The following is a 23,764-nucleotide window of genomic DNA, read 5'->3' on the forward strand; positions in this document are numbered from 1 at the left end:
TGACACTCCCACAAAATGATGAAAGAAATGTAATAAACTTCAGTATCAGCCGTGATGTTTTAATTTATTACACCTTTACCACTAACTCTAAACGAAAGACTTTCGCAGACAGTATACGCATATGCTGCTGAATGTACCTGCAAAATCATATCATTCCACGACACACGGTTCAGGAGATATTACTTCATAAACGTCGAGATGTGTGAAAAAGAAGCTGTTACTTAAAAACAGTGAGCAAATTACATAGACCATACTTATCCAATGGTTGATAATGAGGGCACTTAGTGCCTCCCAACAAACTTTAAAGATAAATTCAAAGCTTTTCTAAATTATTCTCTCTTAACGTCAAATATTTAACACATTACTTCACTTTAAAGCTATAAGAGCCTTGAAGGTGTTTTGTGCATGGGAGTTCGATTCTTTAAAAAATCGCTTGTCGGGTGTCTACTCATACCGAAGTACCGCAGTTCGTTCACTTTGAATCATCTAGTTTTATGACTCGATTTACTTGTTTGTTTTTGTATTATTGTTTAAAATCTTTTAAGTGCAAGAATTATTGAATCAGCAGATAGAATGGCTTCTAATAACAGTCGAACTCGGCAACATTTTGATAAACTGGATAATAATGAAGCGAGGAGCAAAATATGTTTTAAAAAGTTGAAATAGTCGGGAAATGTTTTTAACATGAAAACGCATTTAAGGAAAGAGTCCATCACAACGGCAAGGTAAAACGATTTACTGAAGCCTTCGTTGCTGTGCTGGGGTTTCACCCGCCCCAGTCGATGTACTTCTCAACGTTGTCATTAAGGCGTTTGTGGAGAACGATGTATTCATTATAAAAACCAACATATATTCCGTAATTAGAGACGTTGCGAAACATAGCTGTGTCTGTTCGTCCCTGAAATCCAGAGCGACGGGCCAGATTTGTGATCGGATTGAGGGCACTAGGAGATAGAACGTAATACGTTTTTCATAACGAGACGAAACCGAGAGTAGTAAAGGTACTTTTGTGACTACCACAAGGGAGTTTTATAGGCCATTACTCTTTGCAATATACAGGGCATCGCAGGAGGAGTGGTTAATATTCAAGGATATGACCAAAACGAGCATTCGAAGCAAAAAAGTTCAGTAAATACTGGATCCAAAATGCGTTTCTTAAGAGCTATGAGCACTTATCCATCTTCGACACTGTAGCATAGATATCTTCTACTGCAAGTGTTTTGCTTTCCATGTTTTGGGAGGAGGTAGTGTCGACCAAAACAAGGAAAAAATGTGCTTTAAACATGGTCTCCAAAATACATACTTTAAGAGCTATGCGCACTTGTTCAGTAGAACAGATGTGTTTCGCAGAAGCGAAAATGAACAAGTGCTTATAGCTCTTAAGGTATGTAGTTTACAGCGTGTTTTTACTAGAATTTTTTACTTCGAATGGTCGTTCCTATCATATGCTCAATATTGAGCAGTCCTCCTACAACACCCTGTATATAAACGAACTAGTGGATACCACCGGTCACTCTGAGGCTGTATGCAGACCTTGTTGTTTTCTATAAAGTATTAACACTAGAAGACTACAAAAACTCAGGAAGACCAACAAGAGTTTGAGTGTTGGCGCAGGAACTGTTATTTGATCCTGAACATAAATAAGTGCAACATATTGAGCATAAATAGGCGAAGAGGTCCATTACTGGTCTATTACTCTGTTGGGAAACATACTGGAAAAAGTGACAACTGTAAAATACCTAGCAGTGTTCGTACATAGTGACCTAAAATGAAAACCGAGCGAGGTTGCGCAGTGGTAGCACGCTGGACTCGCATTCGGGAGGACGACGGTTCAATCCCGTCTCCAGCCATCCTGATTTAGGTTTTCTGTGATTTCCCTAAATCGTTTCAGGCAAATGCCGGGATGGTTCTTTTGAAAGGGCACGGCCGATTTCCTTCCCAATCCTTCCCTAACCCGAGCTTACGCTCCGTCTCTAATAACCTCGTTGTCGACGGGACGTTAAACACTAACCTAACCTAACCTAAAATGAAATGACCACAGAAAACAATATGTAGGAAAGGCAGATGCCAGGCTGCGATTCATAGGAAGAACACTTTATTCATCCGCGAAAGAAGTGATTTACAAAAAACTTGTTCGATTCTTGAGTGCTGTTGATCTGTTCGGAAACCTTACCAAATAAGACAGAGAAAAGGGAGAAAAGATTCAATGATGAGCGACACGTTCCGTCAGCGAGTCTTTTACTAGGCACGAGATCGTATAAAGTTCCCTTCGAAATTATTAACTTTACATAGAATACTCCAATAAATTTATTGATTGTTAGTTATAAAAAGTATTTACGCAATAACTGTAGACAAATTTTTAAGGAGAGAACTCTGAGATCATTTCAACGTTTTTACATTAATTGTAATTTAGTTGTAAGTATAGGTTAAACTAAACTGGCCAGGTGCGAGTACGACTAGTGTTCTGAGGGTTCCATACAAACATACTTATGTGCTGTATATACATTCTGGGAATCGAGAAATACGACTATTTTACCTGTTATCGATATTGGCACTGGCAAGTTATCGATCCCAGGAATTCCAAGACTTTCGAGAATGTCTTAAGTTTTAAGTCGGATAACAAATGACAAAAAAAAAAAAAATGTTGATATATAATTACAAATTAACAATTTTCTACTTTTTTCTTTACTTATACAATTAAACCTTCTGACCAAATGTATCACTGTAGGACAACGGGAAGTAACCTGTCTGATTTAATGACTGACTTATCGACTGTCAAAATGTATGATATAAATGGCCGTATCTCTTGACTGCATACACTTAGAAGGTTCAAGGGACCGTAGACCATAATGTGTGACAAGTTTCAGCTTGATATGGCTACCCGACTCCGGGGAAGAAAGGGTCTTAAAAGTCGGACAGACAGACGGACAACAAATTTATCCTATAAGGGTTCCGTCTTTTACTGCTTTAGGTACGGATACCTAAAAATAAGTGGTATCGTAAATTTACGTGATTAACAGAAATTCCACAAGAATCTGAGTCACTACAGTAGTTACGGAGATGCTCGGTAAACTTCCGTGTCAATCGCTGATAAAGACACGAGTATCAACGAGAGATTTGCTGCTGAAATTCCAAGAACATTCATTCCTAGAGGGGTAAACCCATGTATTGCTTCCTCCTGTGTGTATCTCGCGAAAAGAGCATGATAGGTAAACTTGGAGAAAGCCGAGCAGAAGTATATCAACAGTCGTTTTTCCCACTCACGATTCGCGACTGGACTAGGAAACGGGTTAAGCGACATTGGTGCATAGAGTACCCTCCGCTACGCACCGTAAGGTAGCCTGTGTACAGAGTTAGATGTTAGATGAATTGCGCGCCCGTGCGGCAGAGGCGCTGCTGGTGGCGTCGGAGGCGGCGACTTGCTCCGGTCTAACTGCGCGTGAGTTATAAGGGGGCACGCCATGTAATTACACGTGTACGCGCTGGCAATTACAGTCCGTTATTATAAGCGGTGACCGTTCTTTCTGCGCCCGGTATCTGTTGTGCCATCAGCCGCGGAGAGGATGTAATTGGAAGTAGCCTTTTAACATAATAGACGTCACGCGACGCGAAAGTGTATTACTGCGCTGCCGGACACACGGCTGCGACAAATCCAGGACGAGTGCAGTTTGCCACTGCTGCAAAGGCGGACATGCAAATATGTCGCTTCCGTCACAGCTGCACGCACGGTTTTTTCAGCGGAGCAATAAATCGGCAACAATTTCTTAGTCACGGCTTTACCTAATTCTTCCCTTTCCTGTGCTACCAACTGTCATTTCCTATTGGAGTACTTTCGTGAGCCTTTCTTTTCGGGTGTGGCATTACAGGAACAGTTGAATGGAATGAACTGTCTAATGAGTAGGGGAGACCAGAAGACATTTATGCGCATTTCTTTTCTGAACTTTTAAAATTTTTTGATTAGATTCACCTTGTTTGAGACTGTTTGGTCTTACAGCATTATTATTTAAGTATAGCTTTGCATAGAATCTTCTAACTCATCATTACATTTAAGAATGAAACATAATCTTACATAGTGTCACGTCAAGTGGGTAGAGGTGCACCGGATACGGCGCCAGTTTACGCACCTATGGGGGCACATTCACGCATCTCACACAACACAATAATGAGTAAGTAGAGCACAGTATTGAAACTTACAAAATAAGGTTTTCTGTCAGTAAACAAAATTATAGTTATATTTACATCAATTAACACTGTAAAATAAAAAAAAATTGTGGCACTGAACAAATTTTTCGGCTTGCTTCCATCTGTTAGCATAATACGACTTGCATAGTGGTTTGATTATTAGCTAAAGGCCTATTCATCATCAATGTCCGAATTGCAATTTATGCACAGAAAAAATAAAGTGTTCCTTGTGGAACAGTCGTCGTGAGCACACCTTTTACATCTAAGGTGCCGGGCCCATTCTTGATTTCTTCTTCATTGGCTGTATCGTTTTAAGCAGTAAATACAAAGGCAGATTTTCTGTCTCTTCACCAGAGTGCTGCAGTTTATAAGATGAAGTAAGAAGAATCGATTGCGACAGTTTGGGAGGACTAGTTGATGAGAGGAGACTGAAGGTCGGAAGAGATACCAGGAGGCAGACGACATAAAAGAAAACAGTAATAACGCCGACCTGAAGAGGATGGCATGTTGAACTACTATGTGAAAAAACGCCTTTGGGGAGAAATGATGCGGTCAGAAGCAGGCCTCTTCTCACTTTTCCTTGTTCTTGCTTGTAGCATTTTTTCCCCTTCCAGTCCTTGATCTCACATAATTATTTCTTTCTGCTTGAGATTGATTAGGTTCAAATAGCTTTTTTCAGTAATTTTTACCTTTTATTATCCTGTGCCTTCAATTTTTTTTTGACTGCGTTTCCAACTGCTGTTGCCTTTAATAAGTTCCCTTGAATGGGGTTGACTATAAGGATGGCAGTGCAAAGCTGTGCGTAAACATGCCCCAATAGAACGGCGTAAACGTGTACCTTTGCTGTGTTTGAATTACAGTAGTTGCGAAACTACGATAGTAACCTTCAGGCTTTCAAATGATACAAAGGTGGTGTGTGAAGAACAATAGTCTCCTGTAAACTGACATATATTCATCTATTCTCAATTCTGAAAGGTATGCTCAATAGGATGATCAATATTTAGGTAACAAAATTTACTCACCTGGCACAGAACAGAAATATGTTCTTCGCGCTAAGACGTTCACTCAGCTAGTACTGTGAAGTTTCTGAGAACCCTCAGTAGATGGCAGTACTAATCCTCCATTGTCGGTAGCGCTCTAGCAAGAATGGTTCCCGAAAAGAGTGCTCTGCGTACTCGTGCACAGCGCGTAAACCTGTTCTGGGCAACCATACAGAATATGGATTTAGAGTAAAGCGGAGTACCAGGAAAGATACGACACTATGCAACCCTGCTACCTTGAAAACAAAATTACTAATGACGGATGAAGCAATTAAGATATAACAAAGAGCCCAGCACAGACAAACAGGGCGATTCTGACCAAGAGTAGTCTACTAGTATCAATAATAATTTGAGGAATATATTTTTGAGAATGTACGTTTGGAGCATAGCATTAATGCCAGTGAGACGTTGACTGTGGGAAAACCAGAAAAGAAGAGAATGAATGCGTTTGAGATGTTATGGAGTAAAAGAATGTTGAAATTTTGGTGGACAGGTAAATTAGGAAATGAGACGGTTATCCATAGAATCGACGAGGAAATATAAGGAAAACACTGAGAAGAAGAGGGGTCAGGATGATAGGACATGGGTTAAGACATGTGTATTAAGATATTTCAATGTAGTTTCTCAATAACCGATGATACAAAATATTGCATGGTATGAGACTTCGTGTAAGTTAACTGTCGCGACAGGAACACACGTTCCAGTGACGACGTGAAAAAAATGTTTTCATGGAAACATTGTGCAGTGCAAGTAAAACGATATCTCTGCGAAATAAGATTGATTAACATTTAAATATATTACAGACAAAAAAAGTGGGATTGCATCAGGCCAGTGACTATGCTGGGTATTGTAATCATTCGATGATGCGTTACCGATAGGTTGAGAACAGGTCTTACTCAGAAAATTACTCAAGAAAAAAAAAAGTTTGGTATACTAATGACAAGCGGTTCAGTCTTCCATTAATGAAGAATTAACATTAGAACACGAATAGTCTTCGATTTTTCACCATCGAACAATCCCTTCAACTTCATCGTTGGCCTCTGAAATTTTTAAAAATACAATAAAAATTATGTCCACGACAAAGAAAATAAGGAAGATAATTAATTGATCCCGAAATAATTAAACACGACTAAGTATAAGAAATAGGTTAATTTTTGCCAAAAAACAGAAATCCATACTCTTACATCTAGCTGGCAGCGAAAAATCTTTTTCTAAATTGTAAATAATGAAAAATGGCAGGGTACACAAACGTTTTAATGTTTGGAGTTGACCGTCCTGAGCCGGCCGTGGTGGTCTAGCGGTTCTAGGCGCTCAGTCCGGAACCGCGGGACAGCTACGGTCGCAGGTTCGAATCCTGCCTCGGGCATGGATGTGTGTGATGTCCTTAGGTTAGTTAGGTTTAATTAGTTCTACGTTCTAGGCGACTGATGACCTCAGAAGTTAAGTCGCATAGTGCTCAGAGCCATCTGAACCAATTGACCGTCCTGAAGAGTATCGAAGGAAGTTGCTCAAAACATCGGCAATTTAGTTGCTTTAATGTTTTATATAATGACGCGGCCTAATGACCAAAATTATTTTATTCTAAATAACACTGACCTAGGAAGCCTGCGAACTTATGTTTGATTGGTACTGATTACAGTATCCGTAGTGAACTTAATTTATTATCAAGGTTTCCACAAATACCAAAACACTAAAGAACAATTTTCTGTAAGTATTATTGTTATTTTATAATTTAATAGCTGATAATCTGTTTTAGTGATGTATGTAAGGTTATTAATAAATATTAACTTATTTTCTTGTAAACCCTAAGCAAAACCAGTATCTCAATAAAGTTTTGAAACGCAGGGCTAGATTAGCTGCAGCTGTCATCAACCAGAAGGTTGGTTTCAACATCATACTATTTTACTAGGCATGATTCTGTCTATGAGACTTCCTCCGACCTCTTAACTGACTTACCTATAGCCGATGCCATAGAGGATGCATACAACACGGACTATGTCACACTTTCCTCTAATGTCACGCAAATACACTACTGGCCATTAAAATTGCTACACCGAGAAGAAATGCAAATGATAAATGGGTATTCATTGGACAAATATATTATACTAGAACTGACATGTGATTACATTTTCACGCAATTTGGGAGCATAGATTCTGAGAAATCAGTACCCAGAACGACCACCTCTGGCCGTAATAACGGCCTTGATACGCCTGGGCATTGAGTCAGAGCTTGGATGGCGTGGACAAGTACAGCTGCCCATGCAGCTTCAACACAATACCACAGTGGCCAGTTGCTCGGCCACCATTGACCAGACGTTTTCAACTGATGAGAGATCTGGAGAATGTGCTGGCCAGGGTAGCAGTCGAACATTTTCTGTATCCAGAAAGGCCCGTACAGGGACCTGCAACATTCGGTCGTGCATTATCCTGCTGAAATGTAGGGTTTCGCAGGGATCGAATGATGGGTAGAGCCACGGATCGTAACACATGTGAAATGTAACGTTCACTGTTCAAAGTGGCGTCAATGCGAACAAGAGGTGATAAATGGGTATTCATTGGACAAATATATTATACTAGAACTGACATGTGATTACATTTTCACGCAATTTGGGCGCATAGATTCTGAGAAATCAGTACCCAGAACGACCACCTCTGGCCGTAATAACGGCCTTGATACGCCTGGGCATTGAGTCAGAGCTTGGATGGCGTGGACAAGTACAGCTGCCCATGCAGCTTCAACACAATACCACAGTGGCCAGTTGCTCGGCCACCATTGACCAGACGTTTTCAACTGATGAGAGATCTGGAGAATGTGCTGGCCAGGGTAGCAGTCGAACATTTTCTGTATCCAGAAAGGCCCGTACAGGGACCTGCAACATTCGGTCGTGCATTATCCTGCTGAAATGTAGGGTTTCGCAGGGATCGAATGATGGGTAGAGCCACGGATCGTAACACATGTGAAATGTAACGTTCACTGTTCAAAGTGGCGTCAATGCGAACAAGAGGTGATAAATGGGTATTCATTGGACAAATGTATTATACTAGAACTGACATGTGATTACATTTTCACGCAATTTGGGCGCATAGATTCTGAGAAATCAGTACCCAGAACGACCACCTCTGGCCGTAATAACGGCCTTGATACGCCTGGGCATTGAGTCAGAGCTTGGATGGCGTGGACAAGTACAGCTGCCCATGCAGCTTCAACACAATACCACAGTGGCCAGTTGCTCGGCCACCATTGACCAGACGTTTTCAACTGATGAGAGATCTGGAGAATGTGCTGGCCAGGGTAGCAGTCGAACATTTTCTGTATCCAGAAAGGCCCGTACAGGGACCTGCAACATTCGGTCGTGCATTATCCTGCTGAAATGTAGGGTTTCGCAGGGATCGAATGATGGGTAGAGCCACGGATCGTAACACATGTGAAATGTAACGTTCACTGTTCAAAGTGGCGTCAATGCGAACAAGAGGTGACCGAGACGTGTAACCAATGACACCCCATACCATTACGCCGGTTGATATGCCAGTATGGTGATGACGAATACACACTTCCAATGTGCGTTTACCGCGATGTCGCCAAACACGTATGCGACCGTCATGATGCTGTAAACAGAACCTGGATTCATCTGAAAAAATGACGTTTTGCCATTCGTGCACCCAGGATCGTCGTTGAGACACCATCGCAGGAGATCCTGTCTGTGATGCAGCGTCAAGGGTAACCGCAGCCATGCTCTGATAGTCCATGCTGCTGCAAATGGCGTCGAACTGCTCGTGCAGATGGTTGTTGTCTTGCAAACGTTCCCATCTGTTGGCTCAGGGATCGAGAGGTGGCTGCACGATCCGTTACAGCCACGCGGATAAGATGCCTGTCATCTCGACTGCTAGTGATACGATACCGTTGAGATCCAGCACGGCGTTCCGTATTACCCTCCTGAACTCACCGATTCCATTTTCTGCTAACAGTCATTGGATCTCGACCAACGCGAGCAGCAATGTCGCGATACGATAAACCGAAGTCGCGATAGGTTACAATCCGACGTTTATCAAAGTCGGAAACGTGATGGTACGCATTTCTCCTCCTTACACCAGGCATGACAAAAACGTTTCACCAGGCAACGCCGGTCAACTGCTGTTTGTGTATGTGAAATCGGTTGGAAACTTTCCTGACGTCAGCACATTGTAGGTGTCGCCACCGGCGCCAACCTTGTGTGAATGCTCTGAAAAGCTAATCATTTGCATATCACAGCATCTTCTTCCTGTCGGTTAAATTACGCGTCTGTAGCACGTCATCTTCGTAGTGTAGCAATTTTAATGGCCAGTAGTGTAGTTGCCAAGTGAACATCTATCAGCCTACCGCGGACGAGACATTCTGATAAATACCGAGGACAGCGTCCTAAACTCAAACACCCCCTTCGCCCCCACAAAAAAGAAGCAGACTGTCTGGTCTCTGGGCTCTGCATTCTTCTGAACTTTAGTCGGACCACGTTAGAGTAAATAGCAGCTTCGGCCACTCCGTAGTGGAGAGCATAAGTCGCTCACTTCCCTTGTTACTCATCAGTAAGCCATTACATGCTTCGATAATGGATTTCTCCTAGATGTTGACAGGTAAGCCTTTCAACCCATGTCTATTCAAGGTTTATGATTAATGTTGATGACTAAACCGTTTCACTTAGATATTAAAAATTTATTTGATTGACAAATGACAAGGAAGCCGTCCGGAGTGGCCGAGCGGTTAAAGGCGCTACAGTCTAGAACCGCACGACCGCTACGGTCGCAGGTTCGAATCCTGCCTCGGGCGTGGATGTGTGTGATGTCCTTAGGTTAGTTAGGTTTAAGTAGTTCTAAGTTCTAGGGGACTTATGACCGCAGCAGTTGAGTCCCATAGTGCTCAGAGCCATTTGAACCATTTGAACAAATGACAAGGAGACTCATTAAGCCCACTATTGTTCAGTTTGATAATGGACCACATCATTGATGCCGCAAGAAACAAACCGGGCTATAAAAGTGGTAAATATTATATGTTATTCTGATGACGCTTTACTGATGGCAAAAAGGTTACTTCGCCTATGTAATAAAACAGCTCAGCAAAATAACGTCAAAATCTTATCTAAAAAAACTAAGAATGTGGTAATATCAAAAACAGCTGTATCATGTAAATTAGGACTAGATGGTGTACCAGTTGAAATGTGATGAGGGACTGTTATCTCCAACTATAAAGACTTGGAAATGAAAAATCGAGTGACAAAGGCAGTAAGGGCAGCCGTATGCCTGCAAATTACTCTATGGAGAAACAAATTTATGACAAGTAAGGAAAAAATAAAAATATACAAAACAATAGTGCGTCCTGTTCTCACATATGCAGCAGAAACTATAGCAGGAACGAGAAAAATAAAACAAAAGTTAACTGCAGTGGAAATGGCAATACTAAGACAGACAGAAGGATTAAAAATGTGGGACAGAACAAATGTTTCGATAAGGGAACAATGTGGAACACAACATGGCACATCCACAGAAGGAGACCGACAAACAAGGACAACCCTAGTCGGCAGAAGAAGAAGACACACTATGAGCCTTTTCGCATAAGCTGAACTACCTTCAGTTGCTTAAACCGGACACCTTAGTTTTTGATACTTGAAGTCGGCCTGTATTACTACACACTGTTATCCTCCTGGATTTTTTTTCAGTTCCTAAGACGATAATGGGAAACATTCATCAACGAAGGTGGAGTGGAATTAAAGTGAGTAAAGCTGTTGATGCATTCCGGAAATGAAGATGGGGTGGAAGACGACCAGTAGAAAGTTTAACATTCCACAAACAACACTTTAGAAATTGCCCAAAGTGAAGTACGGTACACCTGCAAAAGCATCTAAAACAAAAAGAACCAGAGATACGATTTTAGGTAAAGATCTTCAAGAAGAGCTGGTTTAGTACAGTCTTGGTATGGAAGCTTCTTTCTTTGTGTTTACCAGTAATGACTTGTGATGGCTGTCAAGAACTGCGTCTATTTAATGCACTGAATCTCGAACAGTCTTTCTGCCATCATGGACTGGAATTTGGATGAAACAGTGGACTTTTCTACTACAGCACACACGACTCACATGTGTAGAGAATGGAAGATGTACAAAAAATTATAAAACACAGCCTGCTCTCCTCGTTATGGAAGAGAAAGGGGAAAAATAGAAATAAGTAAGTATTCATTCTCTCGCTGTCAAACGCCCAGTTCCATGCATTACCGAGTGCGAATCTCTTATTTCTGTTAAAATTGTTGACATGACCATAACATTTAGAACTGCATTCACTTTCAATCATTGAAAATCAAAGCTCAGCAATAAATAGAAATTTTAGAAGAATCGTCTCAGATGTCCAGCTTCTAATTGAAATTATTTAAATTTCACAAGGAAATAATGAAAAAGTTCACTGCCGGCAAAAATTTTCAAAATAATAGCGTCGCTACGAAGGTTTTACAGTCATCATCCGTCCGCCTAATAAGACTTGGCTGGTGGCTGCTTCTTGATGTATCGTGTGGCAGGTTCCGCTGCTATGAGTTTCGTATACCACATGACGTTTGGTACATTACGACGCTGTCATTCTGCAACGCTCATCTGTCGGACTATTTACAATGGCTGTAAAATTGGAATGTTTTATGCCTGAATGGACGTAACGGACACGTCAATATAACACTACTAAATAATATCATGACAGAAAGCAACGTTTTCTTACACGAAAACATATACATGACATTCCACGACAGTCTTTCTGAGTTTGAAGACAAAGTGCTGGTTGATCTCATATGCAGCGACACATATGTACTGTATTGAAGGAGATCTTAAAATGCAGGCACTAGATTTGGACACCTCATTTCAACAACTATTTGATTGATGCGAAAGTTCGTAGTGTTTTTCATACGCAAAACAGATACACATAAGAGAGACTTTATCCATCAATAATATATTCTCCTTCACTATTTGCAACAGTCTGCCAACGTAGAGGTAAGTTCTCGATTCCACCACTATAGAAATCACGTGGTTTTGAGAATAAGGACTCGTCGAGCTATATTCGGGGCCATATTCATCCGGAAAGGAAGCTCCTTGAAGTTTGTTCGATAGAGAGCGGCAAAGGTGAAAATCTGAGGCGCAAGATCAGGTGAGTAAGTTGGCTGCGGAATGACTTCCCAACCCAACTCCTGTATAGTGCTTTTTGTCAGTCTAGCAGAATGTGGGCGTTATCGTGGGGCAGCATCACTTCACGAAGTCATCCTGGTTGTTGTCCTTGGACTGCGACTGCAAGACGTCTGAATTGTGGACAATAAATATCGTCAGTGATGGTTACACCTCGGCGAAGCAATTTGTAGTACGCCGCAACGTCGCTGTTCCAACAGACTCTTAACATTATCCTCTGTGGATACTCGCAGGTTTTTGTAAGAGGAATTTCTGCATTGGTTGACTCAGCCATTGCTTTCTTTTTCTTTTATTAGCATAAGAACACTATTTCCCGTCACCAGTAACGACACAGGATAGCAATGGTCGGTGTTTTTCATGAGCTAATTGATAAGCAAACAGAGATGCACAAATGGCCACCCGATGATTTTTGTGATTTTGGCTTTGAGCATGCGGTGCTCATAAACTCGATTTGCGAACTTTCCCCGTTGCATTTAATTGTCGCGTTATGGTGAAATGATCACACTTTATCACATTTGCCATTTCTCGAGAACACTGAACTGGATCATTGTGAATTAATGCATTTAAACGATCTTCATCAAACTCCGAAAGTCATCCTGAACGTGGAGAGTCAATAACATCAAAACGATCCTCCTTAACACGAGAAAACTATTTTGTTGCCCTGCTCCGTCCAGTGACATTATCTCTACACATGGCGAAAATGTTCCTGGTTGTCTCCGCTGCTATCACCCCTTTGTTTAACTCAAACAGAAGAATATATCTGAAATGCTCCGATTTCTCCACTTGGAACTGCATTTTAAAGCGTCCACAGCTCCACACATTACCTTCAAATGAGAAAATAACGATATGTAAACTCAGATAGCAACAGTGAACTACAAATAAAATGTGACTATCAGTAAACAAACCCAAAGCAAGAGGAATACCAATATGCAAAAGATAAAAGCTTTGAACTTATGAACAAACCTAATACTTATCGCCATTTCCTGTATGTGTAAAGAGGGACCAGGTATACAGTAAAATCCAAATACATCTGTAGCTACGTACCTTTTCAATCCACCGTTGCTCATGGATAATACAACGGAACCAAACGTAAAAATTAACCGAACAATGGGAATCACAAAACGTGCAAATATTATTCAGTTTTGACGACGCAAATCCAGAATAAAATATTTCATTTACAAATTACAGTATTGCTGATGCTACAGAATAAAGATTTCATACCGCCAAACTCATTAATTTTATATTTATGCATTTTACGTAGGAAAAAAGAAAACAAATGAATTTGGTAGTGAGGATTTAATCCTGACAAACAAACCTGGCTGATACTCGCGGCTTCACTGGTATTATATTTATCTGCGGATCCGATCCCGCACGCGCGCGCGTGTGCTAGCAGTGTTATAGCGATGCGCAGTTAATGCCATCACAAAGTAATCCCAACAAAGCAATCAATGAAATTAAAGTTTCATGTATCATCATCGGCTCACTGCGACTCCCTAATTTGTCATGCCTTCAGCCGTATCCGTGGCGCGCTTCATCCACTACTGATTTCGTACAGCTGCAGTTATATCCGTAAAAACCTGTTGTAATACGCTTTCCATAATTAGTGCAAAATCAGAGAAATAGAGTAACAGTTTCTGCGGACGGGAATTTCGCCAGAAAGTCATGACTGACGTCACATAACTTTCATCAAACTGGAATGGAAATTCATCATTTTTATTTCTGCCTTTATCGCCTATTTAAATGCTCATGAGCGTACAGATCAAGTTATTGGGATCAAGACTGGACAGATGGAACGGCACGTTAGTTTCCACTCTTTCACTCCGGGATAAGCCGTGAGTCCCATCTCGCTGTCCACCAAATGCGAGTGCGACTTTCTTTGGACCGCTAGACCGGGTATTGGCTCCATCTTTCTCTTACATATTTAAAATTCCCGTTTCAGATGCATGTTAATTTGTGTGTTGTGTGTGTGTAAGAGAGAGAGTAGTTTCGATCAAAGTTGAGCATTTCCAGATTTCACAAACGAAATATGTAGACTTACAATATTTTACAATCAGTAAAAAAGTACTGCAGATAATTGCTATATTCACTCATGCAGCTGATTAAGCAGTCCGTCGTGTCTCTACAGAACTACACAAAGACTACTGTGGCAAGCAACTGGAGGCTGTTGTTTAATTGGAAAGAGGGAGAGGGGAGGGGAAGGAAGGGGTGGGGGCGAAAGATGAGAGGGAAGAAAAATGGGGCTGAGGAGGATTGGGTTAGGGGAGAGAAGGCAGGGAGGACTGGGAAGCACGACGTGAGCATAATGGATTTAGATTCAATAAAACATTATAGTAACTTGGGTAACAGAAATAGGCTGACGCTAAAATCATGAAATTTGAAAATTATGTAAAATAAAATTATCATTGAAAATATTAAGTGTAAAACGAGAGAATTATAAATGTGTAAAGGGCATAGAAAAGTGAAACTATGAAAATATAGATTTTTGAAATAAATAAAATTATAAGGTACAAGATGCGATCTTTGTAGTTAGCTGTATTTGCTTCTGCTCAGTGGTGTTGTAAGGCGTGAAGATTTCGCAGTGTGCGTGAAAGCCAGTCTTCCGTTGATGTTTTTCTATTGAGCCCCCCTCCATCTCAAAACCCTCATCCCTTAGTTATTTAATTTTTTAATCTCATAACAACATAAGAAAGAAGTGTCTGATTATACTCATCCTTTAATAAGATGGCTATATTTCATTTTGAAGTTTACTTTGTAATGTTTTTCTCGAGTTATTTACTTTTTCCACGTCACGAGGAAATTGTGAAATAGGTGAGAAATAATATCAACTCCTACAAAGTATACATAGATACCGCTCAATAACATCGGTAAAAATTTTTTTCTTTATATAGAAATATGATCCAAAAACCTATTCTCTTACTGCTGTTACTGCACAATGATTTGTTCAAAACTTGATACTGCCAATGAAGTAGGAATCATATCTTGAACTGACCTCTGAAGAACTCGTGCAAGCAGCTCGATGAAATATTTAGTCCGATACTTAGTGGCTAGTGATAACATGTAACTAAATAGCCGGCCGCTGTGGCCGGGCGGTTCTAGGCTCTCCAGTCTGGAACCGCACTGCTGCTACGGTCGCAGGTTCGAATCCTGCCTCGGGCATGGATGTGTGTGATATCCTTAGGTTAGTTAGGTTTAGGTAGTTCTAAGTCTAGGCCATAGTGCTCAGAGCCATGTGAACCTTTTTTTTTTTTTTTTTTTTTTCCAAGTAAATCTGACTGACACCGGTAACATAATGTCTTCCTCAACTCAATATGTGGCAAGAGATATGTGGCAAGAGATATGTGGCAAGAGACCTTCCTCACATGTAGAGTAAAATACACAGCAAGCAAATGGTGAAGACTCCAGTACAGGCAGTAAATTGTTGCGGGCGAGTTAAGCCGTGATATGATGCTATGATGCTGCTTGAACAGTTGTCACAGTCAAAATGAAGAGTGCCTAATCTTTCCTCGATTAGGCCCACATTCCTATCATCCATCGACCGCCAGTTTCTGTAACTGACAAATATAGTCGGAATGTTCAGTTATCCGTAACCAAGCAACGGCGATGTAGCAGAGACACCGACTATCAGATGTTGTGCAAACGAACGGTTGGTAGGACGAGGAACGGTATTTTTAAAGCAGTTATAGAGGAAGCTGATTAGTCACCGTAAACTGAAATTGCGAATACCTTTCATGCAGAATCAATGCAACCAGTATCTACGAGAAAGCTGGCATGACATATTAAACTTTGGTTTAAGTACGCGAAAGTGAGATTCTTTGAAAACGAACAAAATTAAGGCAATTTTCGACGAAAGAACGAAAACGGGCGATAGAGTTACGGGACCATACTGGTAAATACGATTTCGTGACTACTAGCGTTTTTTCCGTGCCAGATGCATACCCTGTGAGTTGTATACAAGTAATAACAACAACAGCAACACAATGAACAGCAACAAAGTCATCGTCTCAGGATTTTTTATTTAAAGTTATGTAAGGTAAATGCAAAGTCTTATGTCGTCGGTTATAAGTGTAAAAAACAGAAGAAAGAAGGAATAGTAAGGTTTAGTGTCCCGTCGGCAAAGAAATTATTAGAGACGTAGCATTAGCTTGTATTGAGGAAATGTGGGGAATAAAATCCACCGAGCCATTTCAGAAGGAAACATCCCGATATTCATTTAGGTGGTTTGGGAAAACTGCTGAGAAACTAAATCTGAATGGCAGTCCTTCCGGGTGCGAGTCCATTATGCTAAGCACAGCGGTGGTGTAACATCTGGACTTCAGATCAGCATTATCCCACGACCCACGACTGCGCGGTCTACGTCGTATTGTTGATACCACTTCCCTACGGCCACGACATTGCATTTGGTCCACATACCGACAAATGTCACGACGCGTTTGCGTGCAATTCTGATGTTATATCCACGCGGAGCGTACTATCAAGCATGCTTCATCACGGGGTACGTTTCCAGTTGGCACGGCATTTCAATCGCACTTGCTATGCATCTTTCACCGGTATCGCAGCAGAACTGTTTCTACAGGAAAACCGGAAAATATACCCTTTTCTAACAATGATCCACTCTCGTTGCCTAGTGATCTTAGAAGGGGACGACGTGCGTGACTTAGTTTCTGAAGTCCCTACGTATTTTACCCGACTTCCCATACAGCTTACACTCATTTTCCCAAGATGTAGCTGTAGATATGACAGTGGAACAGGGAATGGACAAAAGCGAGAAAACACCAAAAACGCACAGCACTACCATGCCTAACACGGTGAAGGAAATCTGTTGGCATTCAAAACAGCTTCCAGTAGTCTTGGTGTGGATAAATACAGGTTCCGTACGATTTTCAAGGGAATGTTAGAGCATTCTCCAAGCAAAATAGTGGCAAGTTCTGGTAGTGATTAGGGAGATGGATAACAATTTCACATACTTCCCTCCAAAACAGACCACAAAGGCTCAATAATATAAATATTTGGTAACTATGGTGTACAGGAAAGACGCGACAATTCGTCCTCGTGCTCACATAAGCAGTCCTGGACGATGCGAACTATGTGAATACGTATGTAAGTCTGCAAGTTTTCGTGACTGTTGTCACTGAAGTTAAAATCTTTTGGGTTATTAGTTGGCGTCATGTTTAGTCTAAAACGATCGACGTTTCGACCCCTCTGCTGGGATCTTCCTCAAGGATCCACTATTGCTAAAACACGTATGTGAATAAGGGCTGTGTAGTCTCGGAACGTAGAATAACTATTGAGGAACAAAGATTGTAACATGAAATGGACATGATCAGCCGAAAAGGTCACACAATCCTTGACAGAAATGCATTCTTGGAGAGTAATGATGGGGCCAATAGGATACCACGATATAGTTGCCCAAATCATCACGGGACCCCCGCAATGTTTCACTCTTGTGTCGTAAACTCGGCCAGAAACTGGAAACGGTGTGAAACAAGACACATTCGATCAAATGACTTTCTTCCATTGTCCAGGTTTCAAGGCTTCGTTCGGTACCACGTTTTCCTTTTCCGACCATTCGTATCACTGATGAGTGGTTTGGGAATTCCTACTCGCCCTGAAATTTCCCGCTTCTGGAGCACGCTTTGTGTTGTTTTGGCGGTGACAGAGTTCACGAGTGCGACTCTCAGTTCTGCAGTGACTTTTGCACCTGTCGTCCTGTCATTTTTTCACTTTTCTGCACAGTACCCACCAGTGACCTATCAAAATCACTCAACACACACTTCCGTTGTCTTGTGGCCTACAGGATCCTAGTATGTGGTATAAAGCTGCGACTCGGTACCTCTTGAAATACCAAACACTTCACCTACTTTGGTTACGGCAAGACTCACAAGACAACCATCACAATTTGCCCACTTTCACACTCGCTTAGCTGCGACATAATGCAGTTACAACTACACGGAATAGCTTTCTGATCTCGAATGACACCTGCAACGTATTGAGAACATACCAAGGGCGTAGTTCGTGATGAAATACAGTGCCAGAAAAATATAGTACACCAATTTAGAGGTAGCCACTTCACTTAATACTTATCGTTGCAACAGTGGATATGGAGTACAAGAAATGATTATATTTACAGGTACCAGATATCGACTCATGTCGCAACACCCATAGCAGCACGTGGTGTAGCATACACGGGCGGCAACGCAGGCGCCAACTCTGGCTTCCAGTCGGACGTACAGATGGCAAATACTGTTCTGGGCTACGATATGCCACGTCTGCTCGACGTTTTCGTGTAATTCTGTAGGAGTTACTGGTTGACGAGTCACTCGAGCCATTTCTCGTCCCGCCATGCCCTACAAGTGCTCGATTGCAGATAACTACGGAGATGGCCAGCTCATTGTCTTTCACGGGCACTGTATGTGCGAACATTACCCCGCTGGAACAACATATCACCTTCCTGTTGCAAGAACGAGAAAAGAACGAATCTGACAGCATTCTGTACATACTGAACGCTGGTTAGATTCCCCTGTAGAAACATCAAAGGTGTAGTAGAGTTGTAGATTATCGCGCCCAAGACCACAAGGTCTCGGGTCGAGCCAATGTGTTTTGGACGAGTGCACTCTACGAGACAGCGCTCACCGGTTCTACACTGTACACGCAAATGATAGTCACTTGCATGCAGGCAGAATCTTCTTTCATCAATGAAGACCATGGCGCACATTTCCATCTTCCAAGTGATCCTCCGATGCCAACAGTCGCGTCGCGCACTTCGATAGCCTGGCGCGAATGGAAGACGGGCTAGAGCTGTGCGTGCCCGTAGTCCCATTGACATCAACGGCCGGCCGAAGTGGCCGTGCGGTTCTAGGCGCTACAGTCTGGAGCCGAGCGACCGCTACGGTCGCAGGTTCGAATCCTGCCTCGGGCATGGATGTGTGTGATGTCCTTAGGTTAGTTAGGTTTAATTAGTTCTAAGTTCTAGGCGACTGATGACCTCAGCAGTTAAGTCGCATAGTGCTCACAGCCATTTGAACATCAACTGGTTCGCAACCCTCCATGTTGAACATCTGTCCAGCATCACTGCGAAACTGATATAGCTCGTCCAACTTCCTAGCCGTGCGGTCTCAGGCTCCTTGCCACGGTTCGCGCTGCTCCCCCCGTCGGAGATTCGAGTCCTTCCTCGGGCATGGGTATGTGTGTTGTCCTTAGTGTAAATTAATTTAAGTTAGATTAGGTAGTGTATAAGCCTAGGGACCGATGACCTCAGCATAGAATTTACCACGTTTCCAATTTTTCTCGTCCAACTCGCGTGGAAATTCTCCGAAAGGACCATCCTGCCACTTGGAACGCCGGAATTTGACCCCTTTCAAACTCACTCAGGAGGCTGTAGGTGGCCTGCTTGGTATGGTTGCCTGCTTGCTTCACACGTTTGCACCACACTGAGCCTTCTGGCTGTGAGCATTGCGTATTATTGAGTAGACAGGGCTGGCCTCTGGTAGCTCTGACACTACGCTATTCGTTGGCGGACGACGTTGAAACATTGGATCAAAATCGACCTCCGCTTTCCAGATGTACCAATATTTTTCTTTTCTTCCGGCGGTTTTGTGAAGGCATTGCTAATTAAGCATATAAAACTTTTTTTTCGTGATTTTATTTAGATTTCTATTCTTTTTCTTTTGTTCATATGGTCATTTCTAATTGTGATTATGTAACATTCTACTGTGGTTTTTAAATGTAAAGATGTGATTGTCATTATTTCGTTTGCCAATGGATAAATATGTTTCTTGCTTTGTACCTGTGGTAAAGTTTGTAAAGTTCTCTTTTGGAATATTATTAATTGTGAAAAATGCAGTCAATAATATTTATAAAGATTTATCTAATTTACGATAACGATATAACATCTATAGACAGGAGATAGCGATAGTGATATCGATAGTCGAAAGGTCGTTGTGTAGTTGAGTGGATGGTGGATGGTGTGTCTGTGAAGCGTGCGCGGAAAAATAGTACTGTGTTTTATGGAAAGCATACGTAATTGTATGGACAGTAATACCGAACTATCAGATTGTTAATTCTCTTCACCCCTGCGGTATGTAATGCCACGCCAGCGAACTTTAAGAGCAAATAAAGCGGACTGTGAAAGTGCCGCTAACAATACTTGGTTCTGGCCGACACGAACAGTGCTTTGCTGGTATTGGTTTTGGGTGGTGGAACTGTTGTCTATCACATTCTATCCAGCCGTGAAAGTGAAGACTTTAATTAACTGCGCAATATAAATGGCTTTCAGTGACGTTGTCGAAGTTTGAAATGCGAGAACAGAGTGGACATTGTTTACGGTGTGCTTCACACACAAGAACAATTCTATGAACTGTGTATTTGTGGCTAAGACTATATAAATGTGACGAACTGTGTAATTATGGACGGTAGCGTCACGGACAGTGCATAGAGTGTAAAAACGAGCGATGTCTACGTAATGTACTTTGAAAGAGAGGACATGTCAACAACGGTCGTATACTGGCGTCTTGTGGTTTGTTAATCACCACGGGGTTAATGATACAGCTGTGCTGGAACTTTATTTGCGTTTCGCCGGAGAAGATTAACCAGTGGAACTGCCTGTATCCTACTCTCATCATCGTAACCCGCCGACATCGTGCTGCCCAACGCAACGCTTCGTATGTAACAAGAGGTTAAGAGATTTCGCCGAACGCTATCCCCTGACCTGGAAACTTTCTTTCTCTATTAAGAGTATAAGAATTACAGACTCTATTCAAATAAATTCTTTGTTTAGTTTATGTTTGCTTTCCGCTAACGAAAATAAAATTACGATCAGTGAATCAAAAGTTGCCTGGTAGTCATTGTTGAAACACCAGTAAATATAAACTTCTTCCTCTCATTAGAACTAATTCTCCTTGCATGTCAAAATTATTGTAGTTATTTTATGCAGTTTGATGTATTGTTATGAGACTAGATATATGACAGTGACTAATAAGAGTATTTGGTCGTGAAAAATGGCGTCGCGCGAAAATTACGGCAACCGCCATAATTGCTTGCGTTCTGACCAATAACGTAAAAACTGCTATTCCCGTATTGGTGCTTTTCCTGACGTGAGCGTGAATTATAAATGTCAGCTGTCAAATCACTTAGGGACTGTACACCCAGTAATAAAAGTTTTTGATATTGTATTGCTACGAGTCGTAGTACTAAGAGACACTGGTTATACTCAAAAGTGGGTAGATGTATGGTGAACCCCCACAGTGTTCATGCAATTATTAACAGTATTGTGTGTAATTCACGAAATTTTGTCTCTTTTTCTAATTCCTTTCAGATATTGTCTTAGATGTCTTTGAAGTTTCAGAGAATATACAGGGTGTTACAAAAACGTACGGCCAAACTTTCAGCAAACATTCCTCACACACTAATAAAGAAACGATATTTTGTGGACATGTGTCGGGAACGCTTAATTTCCATGTTAAAGCTCATTTTAGTTTCGTTCCATCTACGCTCAATGGAGCACGTTATCATGATTTCATACGGGATACTCTACCTGTGCTGCTAGAACATGTGCCGTTACAAGTACGACACAACATGTGGTTCATGCACGATGGAGCTGCTGCACATTTCAGTCGAAGTTCGTACGCTTCTCAAGAACAGATTCGGTGACCGATGGATTGGTAGAGGCGGACCAATTCCATGGCCTCCACGCTCTCCTGACCTCAACCCTCTTGACTTTCATTTATGGGGTCATTTGAAAGCTCTTGTCTACGTAACCCCAGTACCAAATGTAGAGACTCTTCGTGCTCGCATTGTGGACGGCTGTGATACAATACACCATTCTCCAGGGCTGCATCAGCGCATCAGGGATTCCATGCGACGAAGGGTGGATGCATGTATCTTCGCTAACGGAGGACATTTTGAACATTTCCTGTAACAAAATGAAGTCACGCTGGTACGTTCTGTTGCTGTGTGCTTCCGTTCCATGATTAATGTGATTTGAAGAGAAGTAATAAAATGAGCTCTAACATGGAAAGTAAGCGTTTCCGGACACATGTCCACATAACATATTTTCTGTCTTTGTGTGTGAGGAATGTTTCCTGAAAGTTTGGCCGTACCTTTTTGTACCACCCTGTATACACAATTTTGTCGGTTCAGGTTAATTTCAGAGCAGTTTCTCGTGAATATTAGAGTTTTCAGTCCATAAACAAAGTGGGAACGTGACCAATTGAGAAGTATAACAAAGAGTGTGGTTTTCCAACTAGAATTTTGGATGACTTCACAGTTCAGATTTTGATAATTATTTTTCCTATGGGTTGAGGTCATCACAGTTTACAGATGCGCAACTTGCAAGCTCACGCACCAAGTTGGTATGCGTTTCTCGCATGGTTTCCATATTATTGTCCAACCAACGTACGTTAGGAAAGTTACGCTCACATCGTGCGGCAGCCATCAAGGTGCAGATGAAGAAGAGACGGGCGGACAGGGAATGTGAGTGGCAAGGGACAGGGAAGCGGCGCTCCGCCTACACAAAGGGCGCCGCGGTTGTCCGGCAGAGCTGCTGCTTGGAATCCCTCACGCAGCCAAAGCGAGCGGGATGGGGTGCTCTACCACGCGGCGCCGGCCGCGCCGCACGTAATTAGCGGGGCGTGCGCCCCCGCTCCGCGGGCGGCCACCCCCACGCCGGCGCCGGCCCGGGCTGGCGTGTCTCCCCGCCGCCGACAACCGCCGCTCCGCCCCCAAAAAGCGCCGGCCTGCCGCCGTGTCCCACGCGGCTCCTGTGTGAAAGCTGAGACACCATTTCACACACGCTCGCTGCTTACCGGCGAATTTCTCACGTGTAAGCAGTAGTGGTCCCACTCTTCATACGCAAAGAAAACCTTGCAACTGTTTCATTCATACACAGGATGGGCCAGTTTCTTTAGGACTGTGACTATGATACATAAAAGTCATGGATTATGTTTAAAAAATCACTATATTTAGCCTAATTAAACTCCTCCTGAATCAATAAAGAGCTAAAATCGTTTTAAAGGTGATTAAAACAGTCACTGTAGTTCTTTTTGGAGTTGCATTTAGTACTTTTGTACATCTTTGTTGGATGACTTTCAATGCCAACTTCCATTTGGGGAATAACCAGAAGTCGGCTGGGGCCAAATCCGGCAAATACAACGGGTGATCTAGGACTGTGAGCGGTTCTAGGCGCTACAGTCTGGAACCGCGCGATCGCGACGGTCGCAGGTTCGAATCCTGCCTCGGGCATGGATGTGTGTGATGTCCTTAGGTTCATTAGGTTTAAGTAGTTCTAAGTTCTAGGGGACTGATGACCTCAGAAAAGTCCCATAGTGCTCAGAGCCATTTGAACCATTTTTTTAGGACTGTTCAAAA

At 42.1% G+C, this 23,764-nt stretch overlaps 1 protein-coding gene across 1 annotated transcript in view; it reads left to right on the forward strand.

Annotated features, from left to right (window-relative positions):
• LOC126474481 (homeobox protein HMX3-like) overlaps positions 1 to 23,764 on the forward strand; it is a gene marked incomplete at its 3' end in the record, with an annotated part of 184,828 nt that overhangs the window by 29,960 nt on the left and 131,104 nt on the right. Inside the window, exon 2 of the mRNA XM_050101954.1 lies at positions 3,389 to 3,439. Within this exon, the coding sequence (XP_049957911.1) occupies positions 3,389 to 3,439 (51 nt within the window). The remainder of the gene's footprint in view (positions 1 to 3,388; positions 3,440 to 23,764) is intronic.

The sequence above is a fragment of the Schistocerca serialis genome, chromosome 4 (assembly GCF_023864345.2).
Source record: "Schistocerca serialis cubense isolate TAMUIC-IGC-003099 chromosome 4, iqSchSeri2.2, whole genome shotgun sequence".
NCBI lineage: Eukaryota > Metazoa > Arthropoda > Insecta > Orthoptera > Acrididae > Schistocerca > Schistocerca serialis.